The following is a 19,177-nucleotide window of genomic DNA, read 5'->3' as shown; positions in this document are numbered from 1 at the left end:
GTTTCTCTGTATGGGCTCCATCCTTGCAGCAGGCTTCTGCCCGGGATCCCAGGCCTTTTCACACATCCTCCGAAATCTAGGGGGAAGCTGCCAAGACTCCTTCTTGCTTGCATTCTGTGCACCTGCACACCTAACACCACAGGGAGACTTCCAAGGCTAATGTCTTGCACCCTTTAGAGCAGCAGCATGAGCTGGACTTGTGGCCCTTTGAGCCATGGCTGAAGGTGGAACAGTGGGTCTGCAGGGAGCAGTGTCCCTAGGCTGTGTGGGGCAGTGGGAACCTGGGCTTGGCCCCCTAAGCCCTTCTTTCCTCTTCTAGGCCCTCTGTGATGGGAGGGATATCCTGAAAACTTCTGAAATGCCTTTGAGGCCTTTTCCTCGTTGTTTTGGATATTAGCCCTTGGCAACCTTTTAGTCATGCTCATCTCTCTAGCATGCAATTACTCCATAGCTTACTCCATAGCCGGCTTGAATTCCTCTCCTGAAAATGCTTTTTCCTTCTCTGCCACATGGCCGGCCTACAAATTTCCCAGTTTTATGTTCTGCTTTCCTTTTAAATGTAAGTTCCAACTTTAAGACATTTATTTGTTCCTGTATCTGATTGTTGGCTTTTAGAAGTAGCCAGACCAGTTCTGAAACACTTTGCTGCGCAGAAATTTCTTCCGCCACATACCCTACCTAAGTCCTTAACTCTTAAGTTCAACCTTCCACAGATCCCCAGGAACATGGACACAAATGCAGCCAAGTTCTTTGCTAGTTTGTAACAAGGGCGACCTTTTTTGCTTCAGTTCCCATTCATTTCCTCATTTCCATCTGAGACCATGTCAGCCTGACCTTCACTGTCCATATTCCTATCTGCATTTTGGTCACAACCATTTAACCAGTCTCTGAGAAGTTTCAAACTTTCCCTTGTCTTCCTGTTCTCTTCTGAGTCCCCCAAACTCTTCCAACCTCTGCCTGTTACCCTGTTCCAAAGCTGCTTCCGTGTCTTTACGTATATCCATAATAAAATGCCCTACTCCCTGGTGCCAATTTTATGTCTTAGTCTGTTTTTGTTTTGCTATAAAGAAATACCTGAGGCTGGATAATTTACAATGGAAAGAGGCTTAATTGGCTCATGGTTCTGCAGACTGTACAGGAAGCAAGGCATCGACATCTGCTTGGTTTCTGGTAAGCCTCAGGGAGCTTTTACTTATGGCAGAAAATGAAGTGGGAGCAGGTGTATCCCATGGCAAGAGACAGAGCAAGAGAGAGAAGGGGAAGGTCCCAGACCCTTTTAAACAACCAGAGCTTGAGTGAACAGATTGTGAACTCATTTATCACCAAGGGGATGGTGCTGAGTCATGAGGGATCTACCCCCATGATCCAATCACCTCCTACCAGGCCTCCACCTCCAACATTGGGAATCACATTTCAACATGAGATATGGAGGGGACAGAACATCCAAACTATATCACCATCCAATGTATTACTGGGGGGATGTTTCCAATGGTGGGTAGTAGGACTGCGATCTTGCCTTGTCTATAGCAGTTTTCCTAATTTCTTCCTTATTTCAGAAATCATTTTCAGGAGCCTCTTAAAAATCGCCTGTTTAATTAAATCAACTCTCTAGTAGGGGCACTGTAGTCTAGCTTCATACAAGGCTGGTGTTGGGATATTGAGAGTAGAGGTGGCAAATACACAGCACTCCTGTGCTTTCCTTTGCCTCTGCACACATCACGAAAGTGTCATGGCATCACAGCACTTCCTCCCAATGAGCTTGGGTTACACTTCTTATCACAGTGAAGCCTCTTAGAGAAAGCATTGACTAGCAAAACCTTCTGGATCCACAGTAAATACTGTTCATCAGCTGAGTGTTGAATAATTGTTGAGTGGAATGCAAGGTTACTCCAGCTATTTTAAGTTCTGGTTAAGTGTTGTACAGTAGGCTTTAAAATTTAGGTGACATGAGAAAACTTTTTAGGAATGTTGAGTTGCTCAATGAGGAAACTTCTCTAAAGAGAATGAAACCACACCTCTGTAAAGGAGGATTAAACTAGGAATATGTTGGGGCAGGGCTAAGAGTCTTTTAAAGAAATAATTTACAGTCAGATACAATACCAAAGGATGAGACCATCCAATTACAAAACGGTGATTTTAATTTTTTTTTTTTAAAGCATGGACTCTTTTACTCCGTAAAATGTAGTTTGAAAATCATTGTTCTAAAAATCATGAAACTTAATTATAATAATTTTTACATAGAAAAATTTTAAAGTGGGTGAACAACACTTTAGTAAAAAGAAAACATAGACTCAGAAAAGTTTCTTAATCCTTTCACTTCAAACAATATGATTTGGTTATATCCCTTCACTGTGTGTTTTACATTTCTTGCAAAATATGCATGTTGATAAATTAAGGAGGCTATAATTAATTCACTTACCAAAATGATGACTTCAGTTCTAAAATAGTTGATATAATTATATTTTAATAATTATATGGAAGAGTTGTCTCTGAAGGCTACTTGTGCTTCATAGAAATAAAATTATGCCATTGTTTTATTGAAGAATACTTACTCTATTCTTCCCTCTCTATAAGAGGAGTGAGGAGAGTAGGAAAGAGAAGGAAGGATGTGTAACTCCAATTCTGTCTTGTGACTATATTGAAATTCAGATTAAGTATTGATAGTGTGCATTTTGTTTTGTACTCTGGCAGTTTAGCCTGTAATTGATTCTTATCCTTGGATTTAAATATGGAGGACGGGTCAATAAAAGTTACAGATTAGGATGGTAAAACTGGTTTCTGCTATCATTTTTAATTTTTTGAGTTACTTTTCTTTTGGTTCAGATGATGATGATGATGACGATGATGATTATTTTGAGACAGAGTCTCGCTCTTGTTGCCCAGGCTGAAGTGCAGTGGCGCGATCTTGGCTCACTGCGACCTCTGCTTCCCGGGTTCAAGCAATTCTCCTGCCTCAGCCTCGTGAGTAGCTGGGATTATAGGCGCCCGCCACCACGCCCAGCTAATTTTTGTACTTTTAGTAGAGAGGTGGTTTCACCATGTTGACCAGGCTGGTCTCGAACTCCTGACCTCAGGCAAACCGCCTGCCTCGGCCTCCCGAAGTGCTGGGATTACAGGTGTGAGCCACTGCTCCCGGCCTGTTTTTTTTTTTTAATGAGCATCTCTTCTGGTGTCATGATTATAACTTCTCCTTTGTAGGGACATTAATTATAGCCTTTTGACCTTTTCTTCTGTTCTCTGCATTGTGTTTAGTCCTTCAAGTTGCATTCTTCCTATTTGCTTTGGCTTTGTTCTTTCATCCTAGAGGCTGTGATCTTGGGCTGTTCATTCATATTTAAATGTGAAGCATGTAATTGTGTGTCACTGGGAATGGGCTATTTCAGTTGAGTTTCACTGTGGGATAATGTTGTAGAGACCTGGCTTTTTCTCTGAGGCTATTTAGTTTTTTCCTAAACTAATGTACCAGACTCCTGCCTGGAGTTATAAATGAATGAAGCTGGAAACCACAATTCTCAGCAAACTAGTGTTCATCTGTTTCATGTTTTGCGTAGTCATCCTCTTTTCACACTATAGTCCTGCTCTCCACCGTGCCTGATACCTAGTGTGGAGCCTCTTGTTCCACTTTTTTTTTTTTAATAGAAGAACCACATGCCAGAGTGCAGTATAGTTAACCCATCAGGAAAAGAATTGGGGGCCACTGCCCTCATTCACTTTTAACCACCCCTCATGCTTTACAAACCCTGTCCTCTTGGTACCTGATACTGCAATTTCTTTTTTTTCTTTAATTATACTTTAACTTCTGGGGTACATGTGCAGAATGTGCAGGTTTGTTACATAGGTATACACGTGCCATGGTGGTTTGCTGCACCCATCAACCCATCAACCCGTCAACCCATCATCTACATTAGGTATTTCTCCTAATCCTATCCCTCCCCTGGCTCCCCACCCCGCCAACAGGTCCCCGTGTGTGATGTTCCCCTCCCTGTGTCCATGTGTTCTCATTGTTCAACTCCCACTTATGAGTGAGAACATGTGGTGCTTGGTGTTCTGTTCTTGTGTTAGTTTGCTGAGAATGATGGTTTCCAGTTTCATCCATGTCCCTGCAAAGGACATAAATTCATCCTTTTTTACGGCTGCATAGTATTCCATGGTGTATATGTGCCGCATTTTCTTTATCCAGTTTATCATTGATGGGCATTTGGGTTGGTTCCAAGTCTTTGCTATTGTGAACAGTGCCGCATTAAATATACGTGTGCATGTGTCTTTGTAGCAGAATGATTTATAATCCTTTGGGTATATACTCAGCAATGGGATTGCTGGGTCAAATAGTATTTCTATTTCTAGATCCTTGAGGAATTGCCACACTGTCTTCCACAATGGTTGAACTAATTTACACTCCCACCAACAGTGTAAAAGCATTTCTATTTCTCCACATCCTCTCCAGCACCTGATCCTGCAATTTCTGAACTTTTTGGAAGTCCATTGACTTGAACTGGTTTTCTCCTGAGTGGTGCCTTCTCTGGAGGCATCTGAAATTCTGATTTCTGAGCATTGCCTATTCCCCCAGTCTGCTTTCCATTTCTCACAGATTTGTTCATGTCTCTTCTCTGCTTTAATATCTCTCCAATTTGCTTTAGCCTGTGGGTTTTACCATTTAAAAATAGTTTTATTCACATTGTAGTGGTGTTTCAAGAGGCAGTGAAATAAACATTTGTGTAATCTGCCATGTTTAATGTAAATTTCTTCCTCCAACACACTGGAACTTAAGGCCCATCTCAAGGCCCACACTTTTCATGAAAGCTTTTGCCTGTAACTCATTGATGTTTCCTGGTTCTTATCACAAAACAAAACAAAAAAATGCCTGTTTTCACTTCTTTGTCATGTATTTGTTGCTGTAGCCATACAACAAAATTAATAATTTTTCTTAATGACTTCTCTTGTTTTTAAAAGTTTAAATCACTTTCAACTTTAAAAAGAACTATATTTCAATCCCATTCAGTTTGGTTTACTCATTTTACTTATTAAACACCCATTGTGTAGACAGCATGGGCTGGTTATCACAGGGGAATATCTAAAGATCTGTTGGCTGGGCCGGTGGCTCATGCCTGTAATCCCAGCACTTTGGGAGGCCGAGGTGGGTGGATCACCTGAGGTTGGGACTTCGAGACCAGCCTGACCAACATGGAGAAACCCTGTCTCTACTAAAAATACAAAATTAGCTGTAATCCCAGCTACTTGGGAGGCTGAGGCAGGAGAATTACTTGAAACCGGGAGGTGGAGGTTACTTGAGCTGAGATTGCGCCATTGCACTCCAGGCTGGGCAACAAGAGTGAAACTCCATCAGAAAAAAAAAAAAAAAAAAAAATCTGTCTCCTAGAGGCATGTGTTCTTGTAGGAGTAACTCAGATAACCATGAGACAGATGTTGGGGGCAGGGAGGTATGACAGGGAAGAGGTGGGGAAGCCTAGCATTGTTCAGTCAGGGGAAACAAATGCCCAAAATTCCCTAAGTAGGAAAGCGCTGAGCTTTGTTCAGATAAGGGTAAGTTTAACTTCACAAAATTCAAGGTTTCTGTAAAAGAGTAGTACATCCACCTGGTGAGTGATTTTATTTTTGACATAGCAGTTATTTGGACACAAGGCAGGCCCAGCTATGTACTTCCTGCCACTGGGTAGAGAGGACTGCCTGGCATGATGTACATGCTTCATAAGTGTTTGTTAAATTCATGAATTGAAAAGCTTTTTGGGATCAGACGTTTTAAATATATTGCCTTCTTATACTTACTAAAAAATAAACTGAAAGTTGTTTTTTCCCCCCGAATCCAGATTTTCCTTGCTGCTGCTTAACTTGGAGGAGTACTACTTTGAACAGCATAGAGCCAATCACATTTTGCACAAGGGCAGTCACCATGAAAGGTAAGGAAGCTTCGGTATCTCCTTGGACAAACAAACCTTTCCGATATCTGAACTTTTAAAGTTAAATGTGTGATCATGTAGGTGTTAACTAAAGAAAAAATTAGGCTTTAAAAAAATTAAAGTAAATTTTATTTAGACTTTTATTGAGGATTATAACCTAGGAGAGTCTTGGAGGGTTTTTGCTATGTTTATTATTTTATCTCCCATGAAGTTTTTTTCATCTTTTCTCTTATTAGGGAAGTAATGAGAAGAGTGTATTTAAAAGTTGTAATTGTAACTTGAAACCTTTTTCAAAGCTAAAAAGCATTTGTTCCATTTCTGGGGTTGTAGATATCTTAAGCTTGATAGGACTCCAATCCATGCCATCAGTTTTTTGTTGCATCCCTCTTGTAGTTATGCAGTATTCTCTGCTCTCAATTATTTGGGTGACAATGTTATAAAGTAATGATTATAAGCCACAAGAGTGGTATAAAATCAGCACTTTCAAAATGAATAATGCGATTTGAACTAGAAGCAAGATCTGATTTCTCAGTATCTTAATAACTATTACGCACTACTATAAAAACAGATTGTTTCTTTGACTTTACCTTTTGAAAGCTATGTACAATAGCGTGTAATGAAGCTTTTTCTTTGCTTAAAATGGCAACTTAGAATTAACTAAGATTAATATTGTTCCAGCAAAAATGTATCTGCTAATGATTTCCTTTTGGGAGGTTACTTAACAACTGTAAGCCATAACTTAGGAAATGCTTTGACAGTAGATAAATCCGTTTATTATTCTTCAGGTTTTATCCTTAAAGGATCGAAAACATGGTATTTGTTTAAATACAAGCTAAAGTAAAAATCACTTGGTTTTTTTGTTTAGTAGCTTATGACATATCTATTTTCTTGGCATTCAATCAAATTAGACAATTATTCATCCCTGAACACAGCACCTTGCTTTCTTATCTCTGGAATTTTGCTCATATTCTTTTCCCTAATTCCATATCTTTTTTCCTTCCAACATTCTTCTATCGTATATCATCTATAATGCCTTGCTTAAAATTAAATGTACTTGTTTATTATTAAAATATAACTACAGGTAGCAAACTGAAACCTGTTTTTATAATTTTAAAGTAACTATTAGGGCAAAATGGTACAGCCCCATGTAGGTGTATTTGGTAATATCTGGTAAGATGACATGTGCATTAACCTATTGATCTAGCAATGCTACTTGTAGGATACAATTTCAAAGAGACACTGGCAATTATATAAATAGACATATACACAAGGTCATTTATTATAACACTACTTGTACTAGCAAAAGACTAGGAACAATCCTACAGGAGACTGACTGAACTGACTGATAAGGAATGGCCACATGATGGAGTACTATGCAGGTTCAACAAGGAATGAAGTTCTTTGTAATGCTGTGAAGTGATCTCTACATGTATTAAGTGTAAAAAGCAAGGGACAGGATACTGTGTGTCATAAGCTACTTTTTTCAGAAGGGGGCAGATTTATCATTATGTTTTTAAAAATTGGAGGCATAAACTAAAAGCTAGTGGAGATGGTTATCTACACAGAAGAGGGGAAGGATCAGGAGAACAATATAGAGATGGAATGAGGACTTCTCCAAATGCACCTTATTTTATAACTTCCGTTTTGGAACCATATAAATATTTTATAGATTTTTACTACACTTTATCTTAGCTAAGAGGCTGAGAGGCCATCTTTTGTAGATTTTTAATATAGAATTAAATTTAAAAAGAAACAGTGAGGCCAGGTGTGGTGGCTCATGCCTGTAATCCCAGTACTTTGGGAGGCCGAGGCTGGTGGATCACTTGAGGCTAGGAGTTCGAGACCAGCCTGGCCAACATGGTGAAACCTCGTCTCTGCCAGAAATACAAAAATTAGCCAGGTGTGGTGGTGCACCCTTATAATCCCAGCTACTTGGGAGACTGAGGCAGGAGAATTGCTTGAACTTGAGAGGCGGAGGTTGCAGTGAGCCGAGATCACGCCACTGCACTCCAGCCTGGGTGACAAAGCAAGACTCTGTCTCAAAAATAAATCGATAAATAAATAAAAATAAAAAAGAAACAGTAAACCCTAAAAATCAAAGAGAAAATGAAACAGTTCAGGTGTGGTGGTTCATACTCGTAATCCCAGCACTTTAGTAAGCGAAGGCAGTACCATCTCTTGTGGCCAGGAGTTTGAGACCAGCCTGGTCAACATAACGAAACTCTGTTTCTATTTATTACAATTACATATTAAAAAAAGAAAAGACAAGAAACAAATGAATTTAATTATAAAGTTGGAGTTAGCCACAGAAAATTATTTTAATCAACTTTACAATATAATAATTTGACTGTGTCTCTGGTAAGATGAAAAAGAATTGCAAAGAAGTTGAAAAAGAATGTAAAGTAATTGTAAACTTTCCAGTTGCAATATTGTTGTTAATAGTATACTATTAGTATTATTATTTTGAAACTATTTTATACACGCATGTATGTGTATTTATATAATTGGATAAAACAATTGAATAAGTATGGCTAAGACTCAGATTTTCCAGTATAAAAGAAAAGAGACATATGTGTAATATTAAAGAAATAAAGCCTTTCTCATGCACTTTCCTCCTTTTTTCCAGCTTTATTGAGATATAATTGATTAAAAAAATTGTATATATTTAGGGTATACAATGTGATGTTTTGATATACATACACATTGTGAAATAATGACCACAATCAAGCTAATTATCATACCCATCACCTCACAGTTACCTTCTTTTGTGTGTGTGGGAGTAAGAACATATAAGATCTACTCTCTGAGCCAATTTCAAGTGTACGATACAGTATGGACTGTAGTTAGTAGCTCTACATTAAATCTGCAGAACTTATCCTGGATAATGGAAAACTTGTGCACTTTGCCCAGCATCTCCCCATTTCTTCCACCCCCTTTAATTTTGTGAAGTTTAATTTATTCTTGCCTGAACAAAGCTCTCAGCTTTCCCACCCAAATAATTTTCATAAGTTCCATTCTAGTCTCTAATTTGAATTCAACTCTTTTAGATTCTACATGAAATCATGTAGTATTTGTCCTTCTGTGGCTGGTTTATTTTACTTAGCATAATGTCCCCATGTCCATCCACATGGCCACAAGTAACAGGATTTCCTTCTTTTTTGAGGCTGAATAATATTCCATTGTGTGTATGTATGTATGTCTATTTTTATATGTTTTATATTCATATATATCATATTTTCTTTATTCATTCATCTATCAGTGGACACTTAGATTGATCCCAAATCTTGGCTACTGTAAATAATACTGTAATGAACATGGGAGTACAGATACATCTTCAACATACTGACTCCATTTGCTTTGGATGTATTCCCAGAAGTGGGATTGCTTGCTGGATAGTACGGTAGTTCTATTTTTAGTTTTTTGAGGAACCTCTGTACTGTTTTCTTTAATGGCTAAACCAATTCACATTCCCACCAGCAGTATATAAGGGTTCTCTTTTCTCCACGCTCTTGCCAACAACTGTTATCTTTTGTTTTTTGATAATAGCCATCCTAACAGGTGTGAGGCAATAGCTCAATGTGGTTTTGATTTGCTTTTCTCTGATGATTAAGGCTGCTGGGGATCTTTTCATATGCTTGTTGGCCATTGGTATGTCTTCTTCTTCTTCTTCTTTTTTTTTAAATTGAGATGGAGCCTCACTCTGTCACCCAGGCTGGAGTGCAGTGGCATGATCTCTGCTCACTGCAACCTCCGCCTCCTGGGTTCAAGCGATTCTCCTGCCTTAGCCTCCCAAGTAGTTGGGTGTACAGGCACGTGCCACCACTTCCAGCTAATGTCTTTGTATTTTTAGTAGAGACGGGGTTTCACCATGTTAGCCAGGATGGTCTCGATCTCCTGACCTTGTGAACCACCCGCCTCGGCCTCCCAAAGTGCTGGGATTACAGGCTTGAGCCACCGCGCCCAGCCATTTGTATGTCTTCTTTTGAGATATGTCTATTCAGGTCCTCTGCCTGTCTTTTAATAGGCTATTTGTTTTCTTATTTATCGAGTTGTTCGAGTTTTTTATGTATTTTGGATATTAGCCGCTTATCAGAAGTATGGTTTTCAACTATTTTTTCCCATTCTATAGGCTGTCTTTTGACTTTGTTAATTATTTTTCTTGCTGTACAGAAGCTTTTTGCTTTATGTAATCCCATTTGTCTATTTTTGCTTATATTGCCTGCGCTTTTGGAGTCGTATCCAAAATATTGCCCAGACCAATGTCGAGAAGCTTTTCCGTATTTTTTCTTTCAGCAGTTTTACAATTTCAGGACTTACATGTAAGTCTTCAGTTCATTTCAAGTAGATTTTTATGTATGGGATGAGGTAGGGGTTCGCTTTTATTTTTTTCCATGGGGATATCTAGTTTTCCCAACACCATTTATTAAATAAACTATCCTTTCTTCATTGTGTGTTTTTGGCACCTTTGTGGATGATTCGTTGACTGCATATATGTGGATGTATTTCTGGTTTCTCTATTGTGTTCCATTGGTCTGTATGGTTGTATCATGCTGTTTTGATTAATGTAGCTTTGTAGTATATTTTGAAACCAGGTAGTTTGATGCCACCAGTTTTGATCTTGTTCAAGATTAGTCTGGACCAGGCATGGTGGCTCACACCTGTAACCCCAGCTACTCAGGAGGCTGAGGAAGGAGGATCACTTGAGGCCAGGAGTTGGAGACCAGCCTGAGCAACCTAGCAAGACCGCATCTCTAAAAAAAACTAAAAATTAGCTGGGCATGGTGGTGCACATGGAGTCACAGCTGCTCAGAAAGCTGAAGCAGGAGGATTGATTGAGCCCAGTTTGAGGCTGCAGAGAACTATAATCATGCTATTGCACTCTAGCCTGGGTGACATAATGAGATCCCATTTCTTAAAATGAAACAAAACAGATTGCTTTGGGTGTTTTGTTTATTTTGTGGTTCAATATCAATGTTAGGTTTTTTGTTTTTCTGTTTCTGTTAAAAATGCCATTGGGATTTTAATAGGGTTTGCTTTTAATTTGTAGATTGCTTTGGAAAATATGGACATTTTAACAGTGTTAATTCTTCCAGTCTGTGAACACCAGATATCTTTCTATTTATTTGTGTCTACTTCAGTTTCATCAGTGTTTTGTAGTTTTCAGTGTACAGACTTTTTATCTCCTTGGTTAAATTTATTCCTAAGTGTTTTATTTTTCCTTTGGTGCTTTTATAAATTGAATTGTTTCTATAATTTCTTTTTTGGATAGATCATTGTTAGCATATAGAAATGCAACACTGATTTTTGTATATAGATTTTGTATTCTTCAGTTTTACTGAACTTGTTTATTGGTTTGAATAGTTTTTTTGGTAGAATCCTTAGGGTTTTTATCTATATATATAATCATGTTATTTGCTAACAGAGACAGTTTAACTTTTCCAATTTGGATGCTTTTTCTTTCTTTTACTTGCCAAATTGCTCTGGCTAGAATTTCCAGTACTATGTTGAACAGTAGTGGTAAGAATGGGCACCTTTGTGTTGCTTTTCTCTTTAAATGACAGTATTTCTTACCTCTATCTTTTGAAAAGGCCTAGAAATAACTCAGTAGCAATTAGCACCAAGAATCTGGTCTCTTAATACCACTTCCCACTGAAAGGATGGGGGTTCTTTGGAGAAATGGCTGATTCTAAGTCAGAGGCAGGAAATGTGTGAGATGAACCTGGGACATCCTGTCATACTGGCAAGTAAGGAAGATATCAAAGGCTACTGTAAATGAATTAAAAGGACGCAGGGGCAAGTAGAAGATGCTAAATTGAGTCAAAAATGGGACAATGTAAGCATCAAAAAAGAATAACCTCTGCAGTGGATTGAAGTGTTTCATAAATGTTAAAGTTCATGAGTATGTAATTTTATAAATATGTGTGTGTGTGTGTGTGTGTGTGTGTAATCTTAATCAGTTACCCTCGAAGGATAGGAAGACAATTAACTGATTTTTGTGACACTTGATAAATAAAGGTAAAGAATCAAGCATTTTTGTTATTTTCCTTGTACAAATTGTACTTCAGGGTAGCCAAATTGCTGATAAGTAAAGTTGTTCTTTGTTGTCAAATTCTAGCTCATAGCGTAGAAGGAATGAAAAAATTTCAATGCCTAATGAAAGAATGGATTCACAGCAGGGCTTGGCAAACTACAGCCCTTGGGGCATATCTGAGCTGCCACTTGTTCTTGGTAAAGTTTTACTGGAACACAGCCATTCCCGTTTGTGTACATACTGTGTGTGGCTGCTTTCCCTATAACAGCAAAGTTGAATGGTTGTGACCGAGACCATATGGCCCACAAAGCAAAAATATTTACTATCTGGCTCTTTACAGAAAGTTTACCAGCCCTTGATCTAGATAGTAATTTTCAATGGCTGCTAAAACCTTTAGGTGAGAGAAGCTGCTGGGAAATTTTGTAATGGATATATGGAGATTGACGTCACCTGATCCTCCCGGTGCCTCTGGATGCGAAGGCAGTACCTGTGCACTACCTCTGAAAGTATTCTTGTCAGAAGATCTTATAAATAATTTAGAAGCAATTCATAGGTTGGAAGAATACCACAGAGATGCATTCAGCCAAATTCATAATGTGGGAAAATTATTTTAGATTAAGAGATGTAAAAGACATGTCAGGCCGGGCGCGGTGGCTCACATTTGTAATACCAGCACTTTGGGAGGCCGAGGCGGGCGGATCACGAGGTCAGGAGATCGAGACCACGGTGAAACCCCGTCTCTACTAAAAATACAAAAAATTAGCCGGGCGTGGTGGCAGGCGCCTGTAGTCCCAGCTACTCGGAGAGGCTGAGGCGGAGCTTGCAGTGAGCCGAGATTGCGCCACTGCACTCCAGCCTGGGTGCCTGGGTGACAGAGCGAGACTCCGTCTCAAAAAAAAAAAAAAAAGAAAAAGACATGTCAACTAAATGTAAAATGGACTTTGTTAGGATTTTGATTTGAGCCAACTGGCTATGAAAACACATTTATGAAATAGAAAAATTTGAACACTGGCTGTATACATGATGACATTAAGGAACTATTAATTTTTTAGAGTGTGTTCATGATTGGTCACTTATTAAGAGAGCCTGTCTTCAGAGATTTTTGCTAAAATATTTATGGATAAAGTATATGATGCCAATAATTTTCTTTGTTATTCAGCAGGGTTACAGGGGGTTATACACAAGACAAGAATGACCACATATTGACAATTGCAGAGCTAGGCCATTGGTACATGGGAGTTTTCTATTCTATTTGTATATGTTTAGAAATTTCATAGAAGTTTTTATGTTACTATTGGGTAATTTTGGGTATTAGAAAAGTAAATGCAGTTAACAACTTGGAAAAATGATATGAAATGATATCAAATTTCAAAAACCCTTGAGAAAGAATTGCAAACTACATCATGACCTTCAGTAGGATGGGCCTTCTCATCTATTCAGTACATATATATTGAGCACAGAGAATAGAAAGCTAAAGTAAATATTTACTGCTCACAAAGGAACAGGCAGTGTTACGTTGGGGTGGGGTGAGTGTAAGCATTCTCAGTCTGTAAGACTATTTTTTTTTTTTTTTTTTTTTAAGACGGAGTCTCGCTCTGTCGCCCAGGCTGGAGTGCAGTGGCGCAATCTCGGCTCACTGCAAGCTCCGCCTCCCGGGTTCACGCCATTCTCCTGCCTCAGCCTCTCCGCGTAGCTGGGACTACAGGCGCCCGCCACCACGCCCGGCTAATTTTTTTGTATTTTTAGTAGAGACGGGGTTTCACCGTGATCTCGATCTCCTGACCTCGTGATCCGCCCGCCTCGGCCTCCCAAAATGCTGGGATTACAAGCGTGAGCCACCGCGCCCGGCCAAGACTATTTTTCAATGTGATGTTTCTTGGATACATTAAGTTTCTAGCCAATAGATGCTGTAAACTATATGGAGATACACATATAAATCAAAGAAGTTAAATTAAAAACTCTCTAACATTTGAATTGTAAATGCCAATATGAACCACTATTCTGTGTTTTACCAGTTAATCTAAAAATAGAGAGTTTCTCTTTATATGCATTGTTGATCTTTTATTATGTGATGCTTTAGTAACCTGCTTTCTAGTTAAAATGTACTATGATTGTCTCGTGATTTTTGTTATGCTCATCAAACAATCTGTTGTACTTGGATCCCTAGGAAAATCAGAGGCTCCTTAAAAATATGTTCAAAATCAGTGATTTTTGAACCGGATGCAATATCCCAGCCCATCATCAAGGTAAATACATTTTAAATATGAACAGAAACATTCCTATTCTTTGTGTATGTCTTACCTTTCCTGATTTTTATGATATTTCTCTCAATTTTATCCAGATTCCTTTGAGAGACTGTATAAAAATAGGAAAGCATGGAGAAAATGGAGCCAATAGACACTTCACAAAGTATGTCATTTTCACCACTGTTTAATTTTACTTCAACCAAAAAGCTGTATATATTTAATGACTTTTATCTGTATTTTAGGGCAAAATCTGGGGGTATTTCACTCATTTTCAGTCAGGTAAGCACATAATAAATATTCTTTCCTAATCTGAATGAACATTCTTACATATGTGCATGAATGAAATTATTTATTTGTAGAGATATCAGATGAAAACCATGGAATAGAATTCAAATGCTTTTAGAATTCAGTCATTGAGAAATATAGTTTTAAAAAGATGTGATCCCTAATGGGCTTCTTTGTGTTTATTAAGTGTGTGGTATATGTGGGCTTGCGGTTTTGTCCTTGGAGCTCTCACAATTTACGATTTACGAGGCTTGAAATGAAGGGATGCAGCTCTTCCTGTAGCTTCCTAGCTATTTAGAAGGCGAGAGCCCATTGTCACGCCACTTAAATGATCTCAGGGACTTAGGACAACCAAGGCAATGACTTGGGATTGGTGGTCTTGTATCATTATGACCCTTGTGGTCATAACCTTTTGTTCATTCCAGATTTATTCCCTTTACTTTTATGCACCCACCACTGCACTCAATATAGGCAGGACAGCATTGGCAATAAAAGGTCAATTAAAACATGCTTTTTCTCCTGTCATAGTATTAATTAGTATGTAGATTTAAAAAATTTTAAATAAGAAGGGACTACTTTCTTTTGGCTCTGGGCTTCACCTGCTTCGTCTTTAAAGCGAAAGGGTTAGCAGATGTTGCCTTGACTCTCTGCAGAGCTCTCGTTCCTTGGGGTGTTGAAGTGTTCAGAGAAGAATTGTTCTGGGATGAAGTAAGGGGTAAGAAAAGCTGTGGGAACAAAGGTGTACGGAATTTCTGGCTTCAAAACTTGACTTAAATCCTCTCATGCAACAGAGCAGAGTGTCCCTAGGAGGCAGATGGGGAGGGGTAGAGCATGCTCCCAGCACTTTTTCTATCACTGAAGCCTTTTGTTCACAGAACACTTTTAACATGTGTTGAAAGTTATTTTATGAAAGCTGAGAGGTAGCAGATTATTTGATTTTCTACATCTACCTTCCATGATTCTATTAATTTTAAAGAAGAAAACATTTCACAGGCTTCCTCAGCTTCATGTTGTTTTAACTGGTATATGTGAAGACAGTGACAACCATATACTGCTCTGGGGACCGTACATCATTATTAATAATTCTGGTCCACCTCCATACTCTCATGTCTATCATATCATTCTACTTCATGACCTTGTTCCACAAAGCCCATATCTTGAAAGGAAGAGGTACTTTTTGACTTGGAGATAAGATTTTCATTATAAAGCTATACATTTTAGTTATTTTAGTAAAAATTTAATAACTTTGAGCTTAGGAATAAAGCCCCCAAATTCCCCCACCCACTTTTAATAGTTTATAGAAGAGGTCTTGTATGAAACCAGCTCAAAACCAGCCCGACACAAGCTACTCTTTCAAGTATTATTTAAAGCTTCCTATGTCAAGTATACAACCAGGCAACTTTTGGGTTTTTTGATTATATACTAGGTCACAAGATCTCAGAAATATAGTATGGTGCTTTATATTTAGAGAGTTTTGCTTCCAATTTTTTTGTTGCTGCTAAAGAAGGGTGTGTGCATGTTTATATGAATAACAGATTCAACTCATGGATTCATTAAGTGTTATATTCAAGGCTCTGGCAATCTAGGGAAGAAGAAGATATCTGAAGCCTTTTGCTCCATGGACTTTACTTTTCAGTGGGGGAGACAGACAATAAACAAATGTCTCCTCTAATGTCAGGTAGTGACAAATGCTATGAAGAAAACGAAAGCAAGACAGAAGGATAGAAAATGATAAGGAATATTCTCATGCTGCTTTAGAAAGAGTAGTCAGAGATGCATCACTGAGAAGAGGCCACTTACCAAGAGACTCAGAAGGCTTAAGGCACTGAGCTGTGCAATTATCACAAACACTGGCATTCCAGGTACTGAGAGTGGCGGGGGAGAAGCCTGAAGGTGGCCATGTCCTTGACAGGTGGGAGGCGCAGGAGTGTGAGTGCTCCTGGGGGGCACGAGTCAAGGAGAACACTCAAGGGAGGCTGGAATAGGGGCAGGGACTGTGTCATGCGGGGCCTTGCAGGCCAAGGTAAGGACTTAGAATAAAGCACAGAGAGAAACGCTACTGGAGATCTGAAAGAGAAGGGGTGTATCTGACTTGTATGTAAGTCTCTCTGGGGGCTGGGTAGAGAACACACTGTACAAACCAGCGCAAGAGTGGAAGCAATGAGACCTATTGGGGTGTTCCAGGAATCCAAGTGTATTGAACCAGGATGGTGAGAGGTGGTCATTGTTTGGGTATATTCTGAAGAAAACCCAACAGATGTGCTGACGGATTAGTCACAGGGTATAAAAGGGAACAGTCAAGAATGACTCCAATGAGATGGACAGTAGTGCCCTTTATAGTGATAAAGAGAGTTGGGAAGGAGCAGGCTTCAAGTAGAATGTGAGATTTAAGATGGCCACGAGAACTCTAAGGAGAGATGTCCAGCAGGCATTTGGATGCATCCATCTGGGTTTCAGAGAGGAGGCAGAGGCTATCAAGACATACTGGGGAGCTGGAAGTTTCTAGAGACTTTTTAAAGCCCTGTGGCTGGATAAGATTTCCTGGGGACTGAGAGTGGACAGAGTGGTGTGAGAACTAAGGCCCTGCAGCTCTCTAACTTAAGAGATTGGGAAGAAAGCAAGGTCCAAAAGTAGACAGAAGGAGTAGCCAGTGAGGTTGGAGAGAAGCCGGAGCAGGTGTCCCGGAAGCCATGTGGAAAACTGCTTCAGGAAGAGCCATCAGCTCTGTCACATGCTCTGAAAAGGAGAGTCAAGGAAGACTTGAGAATTGATTATATGGTGACATGGCGATCTTATGCACTTCATGTGACCATCTAAAAGTGGTTTCAATAATATGGTAGGAATGAAAACCTGTCATGGGCCCAAGGGAAGGTACAGACAGCTCTTGCAATGAATTTTGCCACAGAAAGGAACAGAAATGGCAAAAGGAGGATGTGAGATTAAAAGGAAGTATGTGTGTGGGGGTGTGTGTGTGTAAAAGGGAGAGAGTGCAGTATATAATCCTAAGAGCAAAGTTTTTGAATATCTGACAGGTTTGGGGAGGTGTTCACATTCTATGCCCTAGTAGAGGGGCTGGACTTTGAGAGCTCAGGCAACTTCCATTGTTGCAGGAGGAAAAGCAGTGATGGAAGTACAGGTACAAGGAGATTGATGGCTCTGGTAGATGGTGTCACTTATTCTACATAGTTATTAATATGCTATGTGAGGACCAGTGGCCCAGTGCATGTGAAAGCGCCATGTGCCCAGATTACCTCTAAGTTTTCTTTATGTTAGTGAACATATTTCATACCACAGTAACTTTGTTTTACTCGTTTCTTAAAAAATCAGCACTTGGATTAGCCTCCTTCTCTGTCTGCTTGGTTACTTGGTGCAAGTGATGGCATTCATAAAATGTCTTCTATATTTATTTATCTTGTGATTGTTGCTATCTTGTTGCCTGGATGATTCTCTTTTTAATTTGATATTTGTTATTTTAACACCAGTACTTTAAAGCCATACTAGTACTAATACTAAAGCAAATACTTCTGGAAATAGAGATTATATAACAATGATTTAAAACTTTTGATTTATAATGTTCTGATCTGTAGTTACTCTTTACAATGAAACATTTTGGTTATTATTTTACAAGTATTGCTTTTTCTTGCTCAGGTATATTTCATTAAAGAACATAATGTTGTTGCACCATATAAAATAGAAAGGGTAAGTAAAGCTTTTCATGTATTTCCAGCAATTTATATAGTCATTTTGAACAATAAAATTTTGTGACTCTGTTAGTATCTTTAATCAAATATAATAATAATGAGTATTTAAAAGCTTCTTACCTGGAAGTTATAACAAAATTACCCAAGGGAGCCACAGATTTTAGTTCAAGAGAATTCAATTAACTTTTTGACTTAAAAAAAAAAAGTGCCTAAAAAAAAAAACACCCAAATGATTAGGTTAGAAATTAAAATCAGAATATGCATTATTTATAAGATTGTTTACTGGGTGTTATTGAGAATTTATTTACCAGTACATTACTAAAAAATTTAGTTTTAAAAATATTCTAGAAATATTTACTGGTTATAAGATACTCTTATTTGAGAACTCAGTAATAATTTGTGAGTACTCTTAATTAGGTAGAAACTATGAGTAGACTTGGATACAATGTCTGGTTCCCTGGGACTTTTCACTTAAGCATAGACATTTCATTTAACTATTCTGTACTTTAATTCTTTATGCTTCAGCTTGATACCTAGTAGAGGGATAACTCCTACTAAAAGAGAGCTTTTACAGGACCTAAGGACAGGGCTAGTGCTCCTTATAATGACATCTGTGTGAATTAGGAAAAGCCACCGTTTGTGGGCAAATGTAGTCCCACAGGCTGAATCTGAATTTCAGTTTCACGCCAGTCTGCAATCTCTTAGGTGGCACAAATTGTATACTTAGTGGTCTCTGGGTTTTACGGACAAGAAATACTTGCGTGTACTGATTAGTCAGAAATTATAAATACTGAGATTTAATTATTCGCAAGTGGTGCTTTTGGCATTTTGGGCAGGATTGTTCTTTATTGTGTGGGGCTGTCACTTATATTACGGCTCTTTCCCCTAACAAATGCCTCTCGTACACTGCTCCCCTTGTTGTTGTTACAGCACCTCCACACGTTGACAAAAGCCTCTGGGGGCATTGACAAAAGCCTCTGGGGGCGGTAGGAAACCCTA

General features: G+C 38.8%; 1 protein-coding gene across 1 annotated transcript in view; it reads left to right on the top strand.

The window, feature by feature from the left end:
* Window positions 1-19,177, top strand: part of NSMAF (neutral sphingomyelinase activation associated factor) — an 81,320-nt gene that overhangs the window by 12,137 nt on the left and 50,006 nt on the right. Inside the window, 5 exon segments of the mRNA XM_030795366.1 lie at window positions 5,826-5,915; window positions 14,114-14,192; window positions 14,288-14,355; window positions 14,435-14,471; window positions 18,126-18,176. Of these exon segments, the coding sequence (XP_030651226.1) occupies window positions 5,826-5,915; window positions 14,114-14,192; window positions 14,288-14,355; window positions 14,435-14,471; window positions 18,126-18,176 (325 nt within the window).

Source organism: Nomascus leucogenys, chromosome 16, assembly GCF_006542625.1.
Source record: "Nomascus leucogenys isolate Asia chromosome 16, Asia_NLE_v1, whole genome shotgun sequence".
Taxonomy (NCBI): domain Eukaryota; kingdom Metazoa; phylum Chordata; class Mammalia; order Primates; family Hylobatidae; genus Nomascus; species Nomascus leucogenys.
This window is presented reverse-complemented; position numbering and strand designations above follow the sequence as displayed.